Raw genomic sequence first — 13,133 nt, forward strand, 5'->3', positions numbered from 1 at the left:
ACTATTTTCCCACTATCATATACTAAAGAATTGTATTTCACTTATTTTTCCCATATTTTACCAAAGTTTAAGAACTACGTAATGAGCCATTGAAGAAGAGAAAGGAAAACAGGAAAATCTTATAATGGGGAGAAAACACATTCAGATTGCAGGAAAATATCTACCAAGTAAAGTCCAGGCTACAACATTAGTTGGTTCCAAGCAAGTAGCATCCTCAAAGAAAATTTCTGCTTGCTCATAGTTCTCCAACAGGACAGCCAGGACACCACACAGCAACAAGCTGAGAAAAGATCACCAACATGATTAACAACATGGTCCCATGTCACATTTATGGAACCAAGACAATTTCATGTAGAAACTTATCTGTTCCTTCCCACTGATTCCTCATCTCCCTTCCACCTATACCTGGGGATATGACTCTGGTTGAGGGAAAGGGCTTTCCGAAAACACTCTTGTGCTTTGATGTTGTCTTCAGTTAGAAGGCAGAAGGCACCATAGTCCAACCAGTGATCCAGATTCTGGGGCTCACGGACCAATCTCTAAGCATCAGGAAAGCCAAGGTTATTGTGATACTATGTCCTATTTTTATGCATACAACATCACATGGTAAACACTATAAATACTGTAAGTTCTATGAAAGCACAGATTGTGACTTCTTTTTTGCTTATCACTGAATCTCAAATGCCTAGCGCAATCACTGTTCTGGCCTTTAGTAGGTGGTTGAAAAAAGTATTAATATAATTAAAAATTTGAATCATCAAGCTATTTGTTCCTAGTGTCAGTATTCTGGTCACTTTAAACTCATCTAATACCTTGGGAGCCTAAAGATTCATTGTTTGTATATCAACCATATATAATAATTTCTGCAGTAATCTTCAGATGGCAAATATAAGTTTATCTACAAATCTGAAAAATGCACTTCATGATGAGTGAAACTATAAAAATTGCTTAAAGAAATTTAGAAAGACATAAATAAATGGGAAGACATTCCATGTTCATGGATTGGATGACTTAATATTGTTAAGATGTCAACATTATCCAAAGCAAGTTACAGATACAAGGCAATCCCTATCAAAATCCCAGTGAAATGCCTCAAAATTCTCAAAAAGTTAGAGAATTACCGTATGTCCCAGCAATTTCATTCGTAAGTATATAACCAAAATAATTAAAAATAGGTACTCATACAAATGCTTACGTACAAATATTTTTTTAGTTTTGAGACTGCTTTATATTCTGGATACAAATCCTTTGTCATACATATGTTTTATAAATATTTTCTCCTAATCTGTACTTTTCCTTTTCTTCCTCTTATGACCTCCATAGAGCAAATGTTTTTAACTCTGCTCTATGGAGCAAAGTTATCCATTTATCACATTTTTCTTTGATCGATCATGCTTTGGTGTCATGTCTAAGAACTCTACCCGATTCCAGGTCAAGATTCTGTCCTATGTTTCTTCTAAAAGTGTTATAGTTTTACATTTTACATTTAGATATATGTTCCATTTGGAGTTGATTTTTGTAAAATGTTTAAGGTTGAGGTTTATTTTATTTTTTGCAATTGTTCTAACACTATTTACTGAAAAGACTATCCTTTCTCCATTGAATTTCTTTTAGGTTTGTCAAAAATTGAATGACCTTATTTGTAGGAACCTATTTTTGGACTGTAGTTTATCGTTCTATGTGTCTACCCTTTCACCAATCAAGTTGGATTTTAAACAATCAAAAATGACTATTTATCATGCCCATATTTCACAAATAATAGTAACAATCACTGGGAAGATGTTTAACTACCTCTTTATAATATGCTGCTGCCATCTCAAAGTTCTCATTGACTTCTGCTTCAAATGCAAAGAGTTGAAGCTGTTCACTGCTTTTATAAATGGTTGCAACAGTGCCTTGGACATCATCTGGCATGGTCTTGTCAATGTCAAGATGTTAGGTAGACAAAAATGAAACAATTACAAGTAGAGAGGTTTCATGAGCATAAATCCGATGTGAGATCCAGTCATGACGTCTAAAATGTTACTGACTGATGTCTATAATGACAGTCTTGCCAAAAAAGTAAAAGAATAAGAGTGAACCAGGAAAGAAATGTCAAGGGTGAAAGAGAAGCTCAGGTAACTAAATACCAACAGTCTGAGCTCATGGAAGTAAGTAAAAATTGCTTAGGGCAGAAATAACTGCCTCAACCCTCAGGGCATTCATAGTCCCTATGCAGGTCACCTCTGACCTCAAATAGCTTCCTTCATTTTCTCTAGTGTATATGACAAATATTATCATTTTTTTGTGTCATGACATGAAAAAGGTTGGCAAGCCCTCGCTAGGGTCTTTAAATGTGAAGAAAACAGGAGATTAAGGGTAAACCTTTAGAAGCCAAATCTATAGTTTTAGTAGGAAATATGGACTGATAGATCCTTCAAAGGAAACAAAAAGGTAGGAGGAAAACCAGAAAAAGAATATATCCTATACACACAGATTGGGAGAGCAGGTCTGGTGTAATTAGGAATCTCCTGAGTCAGAAGCTATGGTCAAGAAAGAGTCCACAAAATTCATTAATTAGAAGTCAAAATAATATTAGTGATTTTAATAAGGATAATTGCTAAGAAATGTGGACAGTAAAGCCAAATTTGAGATAGGCCAAAGAGAGTTTCTGATCATTAATTAATGCTTTTGTCCTGTTCTTTTTAGTTTTGATTATCTTACCCCAAATCCCTGTAGCAATGCACTTCTACACCCAAAACAGAATACTCTAATATCCCACTCCCAGAACCAACACTCCATGTCTTGTCTTCCACCTATTTGTTACTTAGCCCACTGAAAACTGCTGACTTTATTTCCTTCAGTTCCAATAAGCCCATCACTTCCCAAATGGATCAGTCTGAACCTCATGATTACTCACTCAGGCTACTCTCTCACCAGCATACTTTCATCTCAGGCATCCTTGTCCTTCTCCTGCATTTGTCCTGAAAATTCTCAAATTAAAACAATAGTACAATCTGACTTCTTCATTCTAAGACAAGAGCAGCTAACTGGTCCTAAGGAAAACTGCATAGACACAGAGATTGGTATCTAAGCTGCCACAAACTCTTGCGGCATTCAGTCTTAGCTGGAGACCTTTAATACCCTTAGTAATCTATGTATTTGTCTTTGCTTAGCAGCATATTCCATAATGCTTTGCAGTATCTAAGTTTTCTTCTCTTTCTTCAAGTTTTTCTTTCAATCCTCATCCCCTTCACTTTCAGTAAAGACCTTACTTCACAGAGATAATAGATATCATTAAGTAAGAAATCCCTCAACTATTATACTCCCTAGCTAAATTATTTATTTCTGGATCTATTGTATCGCTTTCTTTTCAGCCTCAGAGATAGAGGTATTGCAGCCTTCACTGTTTCAAAGTTAATCCTTCCATTTAAATTCTTGGTCCTTTCCCAGGTGTATACCCTGAGCCTGCCATCAATTATCCCCTCTCTTTCCCCAATTTTCAGCTTCTCCCACTCTGCTGACTTTTTCCCAAACCTGTGGATGTGCTCAAGTCTTTTTCATCTTAAAAAGAAAATCCCAGGCCAGGAGCGGGTGGCTCATGCCTGTAATCCCAGCACTTTGGAAGGCCATGGCTGGTGGATCGCTTGAGTCCGAGAGTTCGAGACCAGCCTGGGCAATATGGTGAAACCCCATCTCTACAAAAACATACACAAATTAGCTAGGCGTGGTGTGCACCTGTAGTCCCAGCTACTTGAGAGGCTGAGGTGGCAGGATTGCTTGAGCCTGGGAAGTTGAGGCTATAGTGAGCCACGATTGCACTGCTGCACTCCAGCCTGGGCGAGAAAGAAAGAAAAAGAGAAAGGGAAAGAGAGAGAGAGAAAGAGAAAGAAAGAAATGAAGGAAGGAAGGGAGGGAGGAAGGGAGGGAAGAAAATCCCTATAACTTCTAGCTACTACTTTTCCAGTTTTTCCTTCATCATCCAACTTGAATTTATATTCATCTGTTTCTTGATTGCTCATTTACTCCTCAATTCATCATAATTTGAATCCTCCCATTAGCCCAATAATATTGCTATGTAAAGGTTAACAATAACTTCCTTATTGTCAAATCCAGTGAAGACTTCAGATTTGTTTTTCTTGAATTCCTAGGAGTATTTAACAATGTTGACCACTTTTCCTTAAAATTCTTTTCCTTTGGCTTCTGTGACACCATTGTCTCTGGCTCTTTGCCTCTTTAACAATCCCACTTGTCTCTTTCAATTTTTTCATTCATTCCTTAAATGTTGGTATTTCCTAGGGTTCTACTGCCAGCTCTCTTCTCTCTTGTTTTTCTCAGGCAGCTCATCTATGACCATAGCATCCATATATCATGGCTCTCCAAATCTCATCTCTAGCTCAGATCTCTATCTTGGGCAAAACCCCACTAGAGCCTATGTTCAAAAGCGAATTCAGTACCATCTGCCTCCCACCAAATTTACTCATAATTACATTCCATGTCCTGGTTAATGTTTTTCTTTTCTTTTTAGTATCAACCAAGAAGTATTGAATGGTATCAATTGCCCATTGAAACTTAAACTTTTTCCTCATTATGCAATAATCAACTAACATCACAGTTTTGTCACCTCTAACTCATCCTCCATAGTGCTATCAGAGTGTTTTAGCAAATGTAAACCTGATCATATTATACCTCAGTGTAAAATAATTCAGTGTATTGCTCCCAACTACTAGTGAGGAAAAAGTCAAAACTTCTTTTTCTCATGCTCCACTCTCAATTGCTTTTCAAATCAAATCATCCATGCCCAAGGCAGGACTGTTCTCTTAATCCTTTGATGCTGGACACTCCTGTCCTACCTCCTCCAGGAAGACAGAACAAAGTGAAACAAGAGGTGATGGTGGTAGAGAAGAAAAACAAGGAAGGGAAAGGCAAATAAAGAATTTGAGGAGGCATAGATGGTTAGACACTACCAGGGGACAAAAAGACTGACTTTGTCACTGGTTTCAAATAAACTACCCCTGAATACAAACAAAAATAAGCAAATGAAGGCAAGATGCAAGACTTACAAATATAAACAGAAAAGTGGGTGGGACAGCAGACCACCAGTCAAACAGAAAAGGCATGTTTGAAGTGTCACTGTCATTTGGGTATAATATCTGAAAACTCAGTTTTTCTCTGCTTTTATGATCTTCAATAAAAAATCAAGAATTGTACCTGTTCACAGAATAAATAGAATGATAATTTTCATTTCATAATTTATGCAACCTATTTTATCTATTTTTGACAATTCCATTACATTTTTTAAAGTTGTGAAATTTATTTTTCTAGGAAATTGAAAGAGCATATCTCCTTGTTTTTTTCCAAAATTAGTCTTAAACTAATTAGGTTTAGGCAGTTTCTTACTCATCTTTGTGTTTTCAGTGCCTAGCACAGAGCAGACACTTCAATAAATATTTGTTGAATAAACAAAGGAAGGAATCATTCATAGAAGACTCTGATGCTCTACAGAGAAAAGAAAGTGCTCTCAGTTCTTGACACGTACCTGGTTTAGGGCTACATGCATCTGATCTACTAAGAACACATAGAGCTCACTGATAAATGTCTGCAGTTCCTCCTGGCTTTCAAATGATGTTGTCTTCAAGTATTTATCTCTCACAATCTTTACCACAGCATGCTGCAAGACACACAGATCACCCATCTGATAATACAGTCCAGCACCATGCTGAGAGCATGGGTCTCTCTAGGGCTTTCTGGTCTAAAGCTGATCAAAATTTCAGAAGGCAATTGATTTCTCCCTTGGTGGGTGGTAGACTATCGGCTCTCCAAATTTCCCCCAATCAGCATACTCTGTATGATTTCTTCTTTCCTTAACGTCACCATCATCACTAATTGAAGCAACACAGAGCTCATACTACATGAAGAAAATCATAAAGCTGAAGAAAATCTGAGCATTAGGTTTAGGCATTATGTCTCTCATGGTGGCCATATGGTTCAAAGGGGAAAGGGAGAAAGGGCTGGGCTGAGAATCCAGAGAATGGAATTCTGGTTCTAATGCTGCCACTGTACAACTTCATAAATTATTTTACACTTTGGTACCTCAGCTTCCTCATTTGTTAAGAGGATATGTAGTTCTGGTATTATTATTTTACTTTAGAAGATGATTGAGAAGCCAAAGAGAGATAACAAGCATAGAAGCTTAAAATGCTGTACAAATATAAACATAGCACGTTGCTATAGCCAGGACAGCTTCTCCTTTTTTCCCCACTAAGGTAACATTATTGCCAGGTTTTATAATCCATGCATTATATTATTTAATTCTCATAATGACCCTATGTGATAATATTAACCTCATCCCTGTTGTTAGGTAAAGAAACTGAGGCACAGAGAGATAAAGTCACGTTTCAAGGTCACCCAACTAGTAAATGTGGAACCAAGAGTCAAACTGAGACATGACTACACCACCTGCTGAGAATACCCTCTTGCTTCCATGAATATTCATTGTTTTTCACTCTATGACTTCTGTGTTCTTTCTTTATATCTGTTTAGTACAGTACAGGACACATAGTAAATGTGTGTACAAAGGCAGTGTAGTGTAGCAGTTAAGAATGTGAGTTCTGGATCCAGACTGCCTGAATTTAAATCCCAACATTGATCTTTACTATCTCCGTGACTTTGGACAAATTCCTTAGCCAACTAATATTTCATTTTCCCATCTATAAAATGAGCAACACCTACTTTATAGGATTGTTATAAGGATTAAATTAGTAAAATATGAAGCATTGATAAATTGGCCTGGAAAACAGCAAACATGCAATAAATGTTAGCCATTATTATTCAAGAAATGATTATTAAGTTAACTATTTCTCAAATTTTAGTGATTCTATAGATTAGGGAAAGATTTGGGGTTTTTTGTTTTTGTTTATACATTCTGAATTTTAAAAAGTAAAATGTAATGCCAGTAATTAAATGTATCCTAACTCAAGACATGCTACTCTAGTCCTAATGGTTAAGGCCTCCTTTCTGATAACTGTTTCGTCTTCAATTTTAAAACTAAAATTAATTTTTTTGGAGAGATTTGAATGAGAGGCAAGAAGAATTAATTATGGAGTCAGTACCAGACAGAGTTTCTGCCTCCTATAGTGACAATGAAATCTGGTACAAAATCTGGCCCAGCCTCAAGTGAATAATTAGTTTCTTAAAAGCTCCCATTCAGAATATATGTAATAATTTATTCCAAGACTGAAGGAATGGAGCTTCTCCTGACACTCTATCATAGAGAACTTAGCTCTTTGCCCCAACCAAGAAAGGTAAGAGTATAGCTGAACATAATCAGAGGAGAAAATGTGATCTGGGTATGTGGAGAACTTGCTCCATAAAAACCCATGGAGTAATTAAACAAGTGAATGTTTTACCTTGAGTTGTTCTTTGAAAGCAAAGTATTTTCCAGAGCAATTAAGTTCATAGCTGAGTTGGCACTTCTGCTCCTCCAAGGTTTCACTATCCATATCACTCTCCAGTTTGGCCACCTGTTTTCCAAACATTCTGTAGTACTCATCTAGAATGGCTCTAGAAATATTCTTGATCTGTATGTGGTAGTCACTCACTGCCTAAGAAAATACAAAACATCTGGTAGACACCTCAGAGAGGTCAAGAGCATGGATTGGAAGTCTAAAACTGGATTTGGTTTTATGTTCCATGATACTTTACTTGTTTGTTTGGATTTGTTTGTTTTAGAGACAAGGTCTCTGTCGCCCAGGCTGGAGTGCAGCGGTATGATCATGGCTCACTCCTCCCTTGAACTCCTGACCTCAAGCGACCCTCCTGCCTCAGCCTCCCTAGTAGCTGAGACTACAGGTGCGTGTCACCACACCCAGTAATACTTTAAATGTAAAATGCCCTTTTCTTCCCAGCTGAGAGACCATCAGCCAAAGATTAAACACTGTATGCTATATGCCGTTGATCACAAATGGAACCAGCAATGAAAATACATAAAGCTTCAAACAAATTTTCACCCCTTCTGGAAGACATACTAAAGAGTCCATGCGATTATCAAGTGCATGCACTCAATATCTTATTACTTATCGTTTCATCTTGGCTTTGGCACTTGCCTTCTGAGCTCCTCCTGTCCGACGGGTAAGAGGAGGCCTTGGAGGAATCATTTCCTTGACCCTGTATCAGGAAAGAATAAAAATAAAAAACAAAAAAACATTTTATTATCTACAGATGTATATTTTCTTATATCTTAACCTCAAAGTGTCCGGGTGGGGGAGATCTGAGGTCTGTTCCCCCACTGCACTTGAGCACTGTGCTATTCTCTCATGTAAAATCCTAGATGTGAACCACAGCAAAGTATATGGCTATGGATCATACAGAAGGGAGGTCAGGAAGCAGCTACTCAGGGAGTATCTAAGTTGTATTTTTGGTTAATTTGAGCCCTGGCTTTACCCTTACATATTTAAAAACTTGTGGTATACAAGGGCTGTTTGACTGGGGTTTTGGAAAGAAATGGGTGTCAACATTTTAGAGGCACTCAGTAGCATCTCTGAAAACAATGATTTGGAAAGCAGAGTGGAATAGGCAAGCAAAACCTCTTCTTTCCTCCCCGTCTACAATAAAAGTGTACTCTTGAAATAATTTATAGGACTGCATTAAATTACAATAATGCTACCAAACCTTAAGGTGAGGAAAAAAACACATTTTGTCAATGTCAAACTACTTATGTCAAAACCTCTATCTTCTATTTTCAGAAGCCCTTACAAGAACCTGGAAGGAATTAAGTTATAGCTCTTCCCCCTTTTAGTTTCAGGTTCTTGCTAAATATATTATACTACCTTGAAGTCCACAATCAAACTCACAAAATCTATTTTTCTTACTAGGTCCTATGTAATGATATACCTCTTCATAATTACTAATTTTAATTCTATTTATGTAAATAGGTAATCTATTTATATTATTCAAAATTTAGAAGGTATGAAACTGTATAGCAAAATATCTCCTTCCAACCTTATTGCCCAGCCTCCTAGTTTCCTCTCCAGAGACAATGTTATTCATTCATTCAAAATAGATGCTGAGAGGCCAGGCATGGTGGCTCATGCCTATAATCCTAGCACTTTGAGAGGCCGAGGCGGGTGGATTGCCTGAGCTTAGGAGTTCGAGACCAGGCTGGGAAACATAATGAAATCCTGCCTCTACTAAAATGAAAAAAATTAGCTGGATGTGGTGGTGTGTGCCTGTAGTTCCAGCTACTCAGGAGGCTGCGACATGTGAATTTCTTGAACCTGGGAGGCAGAGGTTGCAGTGAGCTGAGATCGCACCACTGCATTCCAGCCTGGGCCACAGGGCAAGACTCTATCTCCCCAAAAATAAAAAAATAAAAATAGATACTGAGTGCTTATTGTCCATCAGGTAGTTTTCTAGGTTTGGGAATAGAGCATTAAACAAAATAGACAAAAATTCTTACCCCCATGGAGCTTACATTCTAGTAGGGAAAGAAAGACAATAAATAAGATAAACAAACAAGATAAATATGCTAGTAATATGTCCCATAGGGAAAAATAATGCAGGAAGGCAGACAGACTCTACTGGGGGGTTGAGGGTGGTGGAATGCAGGAGCATATTTCACCAGGAAGGCCTCACTGAGATGATAACGTTTGAGTAAAGACCTGAGGGAAGTGAGGAAGCAACTGACATAGTTTGGATATTTGTCCCCATCCAAATCTCATGTTGAATTATAATCCCCAGTGTTGGAAGCGGGGCCTGGTGGGAAGTGTCAGGTCATGGAGGTGGATGCCTCATGGCTTGGTGCTGTCTTCATGATAGTGAGTAAGTGCTTGCAAGATCTGGTCATTTAAAAATGTGTGGCACCTCCCCCAACTCCCTCCCTGTTCTCTCTGTCTTTTGCTCCTGTTTTGACAATGAAATATTATTTGGTAATAAAGAAATTAAGTATTGATATATGCCACAATATGAATAAACCTTAACAACATTAGATTAAATGAAAGAAGCCAGTCACCACATACTGTATGATTCCAGAGTTGGCAAATCTATAGAGAAAAAAAGTAGATAAATGGCTGCTTAGGCTTGGGGGTTCAGGGTGGTGGAGTTGGCACAATGGTTGAGAGGAAAAGGAGAATGACTGCTAATGTACATGGGATTTCAACTTTTGGGGTAATGATAGTATTTATAAAGTTGATTATGGAATGGCTACACAATTCTGTGAGTATACTAAAAGCCACTGAATTGTACACTTTATTTTATTTTTATTTTTCTAAGTTCACATCAGACAGGTAATATGATGATGTCACAACAAGACTTGAGGGAGGCACAGCTCATGCATGAGCATGAACACCCAATCATCACGCTTATGAATTACAAAGGGATCAGAATTGGATACTTTAAATGGGTGAACAAAATGAAAGAAAAGGTGATGGTGGTAGAGAAGTCTATGGTATGTGAATAATATCTCGATAAAGCTATCATTAGAAAATAAAAAAGGGCCGGGCGCGGTGGCTCACGCTTGTAATCCCAGCACTTTGGGAGGCCGAGGCGGGCGGATCACGAGGTCAGGAGATCGAGACCACGGTGAAACCCCGTCTCTACTAAAAACACAAAAAATTAGCCGGACGTGGTGGCGGGCGCCTGTAGTCCCAGCTACTTGGAGAGGCTGAGGCAGGAGAATGGCGTGAACCCGGGAGGCAGAGCTTGCAGTGAGCCGAGATCGCGCCACTGCACTCCAGCCTGGGTGACAGAGCGAGACTCCGTCTCAAAAAAAAAAAGAAAGAAAATGAAAAAGAAGAAACTGAAGGGTAGAATGGTAGACGTGAGGAAACTTACATCTAAGTATATCTTACATGTTACATGTAAGTCCCAGATGAGGGACTACTATGGCTCTGACCAGAGTATGTGAGAATTAGGAGAGGTTCAGCTTGAAATATAAATGTGGGAGCCATCAGTGTATAGATGGTATTTAGAGCCACGAGACTAGATAGAAACCAAGGAAATAAGTATAGATAGAAAAGGTGTTCAAGCACTGAGCTCTGGGGGAGTCCAACATTTAGATGCTGGAGAGATAAAGAAGGCCAGGGAGGGAGGAACAAAGCCAGGAGAGTATAGTGTCCTTACAACCAAGTGAAGAAAGCTCCTCAAGGAGGGTTGAGTAGTTAAATGCTGATGACAGGTCAAAATGACTGCAAGAACAGACCACTGGATTTAACAATGTGGTGGTCATTGATGAGCTTGATAACATTTATCTGAAGGCAAGTTATTGGAAGGGAGTTACCTGATCAAAGAGTTAAAAGATCCATGAATTTGTATTTAGATAGCATTACCAAATTGCCCTCCACTGGAATTTTACCCAGTTTATGCTCGCACCAGCTTATATGAGAGGACCTGTTTCCAAACATCCTCAACAACAACACAATAAGTTATCAAGCTTTTTTTATTTCAGCAATTAAAAAAGGTACTTCAGCATAGTTTTAATTTGCATTTCTTTTATTACAGAAATAGTTTAGTTTCTTTTCATATGTTGAAGACTGCTTTAAATTTAGGTATATTCTTATACAGTGACATAGATTTAGCAGTTTGGTATACACATGCCTCAGGCTCAGCCTGCAACCAAAGGCAAATAATCTTTTATAAGTATTGACTATAATTTTTTCTTTTCTTTTCTTTTCTTTTTTTTTTTTGAGACGGAGTCTTGCTCTGTCCCCCAGGCTGGAGTGCAGTGGCGCGATCTCGGCTCACTGCAAGCTCCGCCTCCCGGGTTCACGCCATTCTCCTGCCTCAGCCTCCCGAGTAGCTGGGACTACAGGCGCCTGCCAACACGCCCGGCTAATTTTTTGTATTTTTAGTAGAGACGGGGTTTCACCGTGTTAGCCAGGATGGTCTCGATCTCCTGACCTCGTGATCCACCCGCCTCGGCCTCCCAAAGTGCTGGGATTACAGGCTTGAGCCACCGTGCCCGGCCTTTTTTTTTTTTTTTTTTTTTTTGAGACAGGGTCTCGCTGTGTTGCCAGGCTGGAGTACAGTGGCATGATCACAGCTCACTGCAGCCTGGATCTCCAGGCTCAAGCAATCCTCCTGCCTCAGCACCCCCACCGCCCCCCACCACCGGGTAGCTCGGACTACAGGTATGCACTACCACACCCAACTAATTTTTTTATTTTTAATAGAGATGAGGTCTTGCTATGTTGCCCAGGCTGGTCACAAACTTCTGAGGTCAAGCAATCTTCCTGCCTCAGCCTCCCAAAGTGCTAGGATTACAGGTGTGAACCACCATACCCAGCCTAAGTACAATTTTCTATTGTTGCCATTCTTTTTTTTTTTTTTTTTGAGATGGAGTCTCGCTCTGTTGCCCAGGCTGGAGTGCAGTGGCACAACCTTGGCTAACTGCAAGCTCTGCCTCCTGGGTTCACACCATTCTCCTGCCTCAGCCTCCTGAGTAGCTGGGACTACAGGCGCCTGCCACTAGGCCTGGCTAATTTTTTTGTATTTTTAGTAGAGACAGTGTTTCACTGTGTTAGCCAGGATGGTCTCGATCTTTTGACCTCATGATCCACCTGCCTTGGCCTCCCAAAGTGCTGGGATCACAGGCATGAGCCACCACACCCGGCCTATTGTTGCCATTCTAATTAGCTTTTGCTCTATAATTTTATCACTTGGCCTAGCTTGGAGAAGAAATGCCTTCCAAAAAAAAACTTATTGCTAATAACTGTTTCTCACAAAAAAGTCCAAAAACATTTAAATATTGATAAACCACAGTTTTTAAAGTACTATATAGAGTACTTTATATACTATAAGTGGATAAAAAGTTTCAGGATATAAAAGTCATAAAAATTGCTTCTGTATTTGTTGTAAAACTGTCATTAAGGATACTGTTATACTGTCACTCTATATTCCCCTATGTAAGAGCCCAAATGACAAATCTGTTTTAGAATTTAATGCCAGGAATAAATGTGGTCTCTTTTGTGACTAATGTGCTTCTTTCTTTATGATTAAAATTATATAACTTATAGGGCTTCCCTTTTTGTTGGACAGCTCAGATTTGATGCTTATTTATGAGAGCTCTATTTAATGCAGCCTTCCTTTTCCATCGTTTTGAGTTTTTGACTATTTCTAGATTATCACTTTTATTTTGTATGTCATTTATGGTAAATTTT

At 38.7% G+C, this 13,133-nt stretch overlaps 1 protein-coding gene and 1 non-coding gene across 7 annotated transcripts in view; both read right to left on the reverse strand.

Annotated features, from left to right (window-relative positions):
• CFAP70 (cilia and flagella associated protein 70) overlaps nucleotides 1-13,133 on the reverse strand; it is a 102,886-nt gene that overhangs the window by 38,807 nt on the left and 50,946 nt on the right. For 5 of the 6 annotated variants that reach the window (XM_032139801.2, XM_058436338.1, XM_058436337.1 and 2 more), the window contains 6 exons: nucleotides 8,081-8,145; nucleotides 7,389-7,579; nucleotides 5,519-5,650; nucleotides 1,792-1,917; nucleotides 406-539; nucleotides 165-280 (listed from right to left, as the gene is read on the reverse strand). In XM_032139801.2, coding sequence (XP_031995692.1) covers nucleotides 165-280; nucleotides 406-539; nucleotides 1,792-1,917; nucleotides 5,519-5,650; nucleotides 7,389-7,579; nucleotides 8,081-8,145 — 764 coding nt within the window. The remainder of the gene's footprint in view (nucleotides 1-164; nucleotides 281-405; nucleotides 540-1,791; nucleotides 1,918-5,518; nucleotides 5,651-7,388; nucleotides 7,580-8,080; nucleotides 8,146-13,133) is intronic. The other variant, XM_058436339.1, reaches the window with a different exon arrangement.
• On the reverse strand, nucleotides 10,253-10,356 carry LOC116466214 (small nucleolar RNA U13). Its single transcript, XR_004247451.1, has one exon. It is a non-coding gene; the product is annotated as a small nucleolar RNA U13 (small nucleolar RNA).

Source organism: Hylobates moloch, unplaced genomic scaffold (assembly GCF_009828535.3).
Source record: "Hylobates moloch isolate HMO894 unplaced genomic scaffold, HMol_V3 SCAFFOLD_3, whole genome shotgun sequence".
NCBI classification, from domain to species: Eukaryota; Metazoa; Chordata; class Mammalia; order Primates; family Hylobatidae; genus Hylobates; species Hylobates moloch.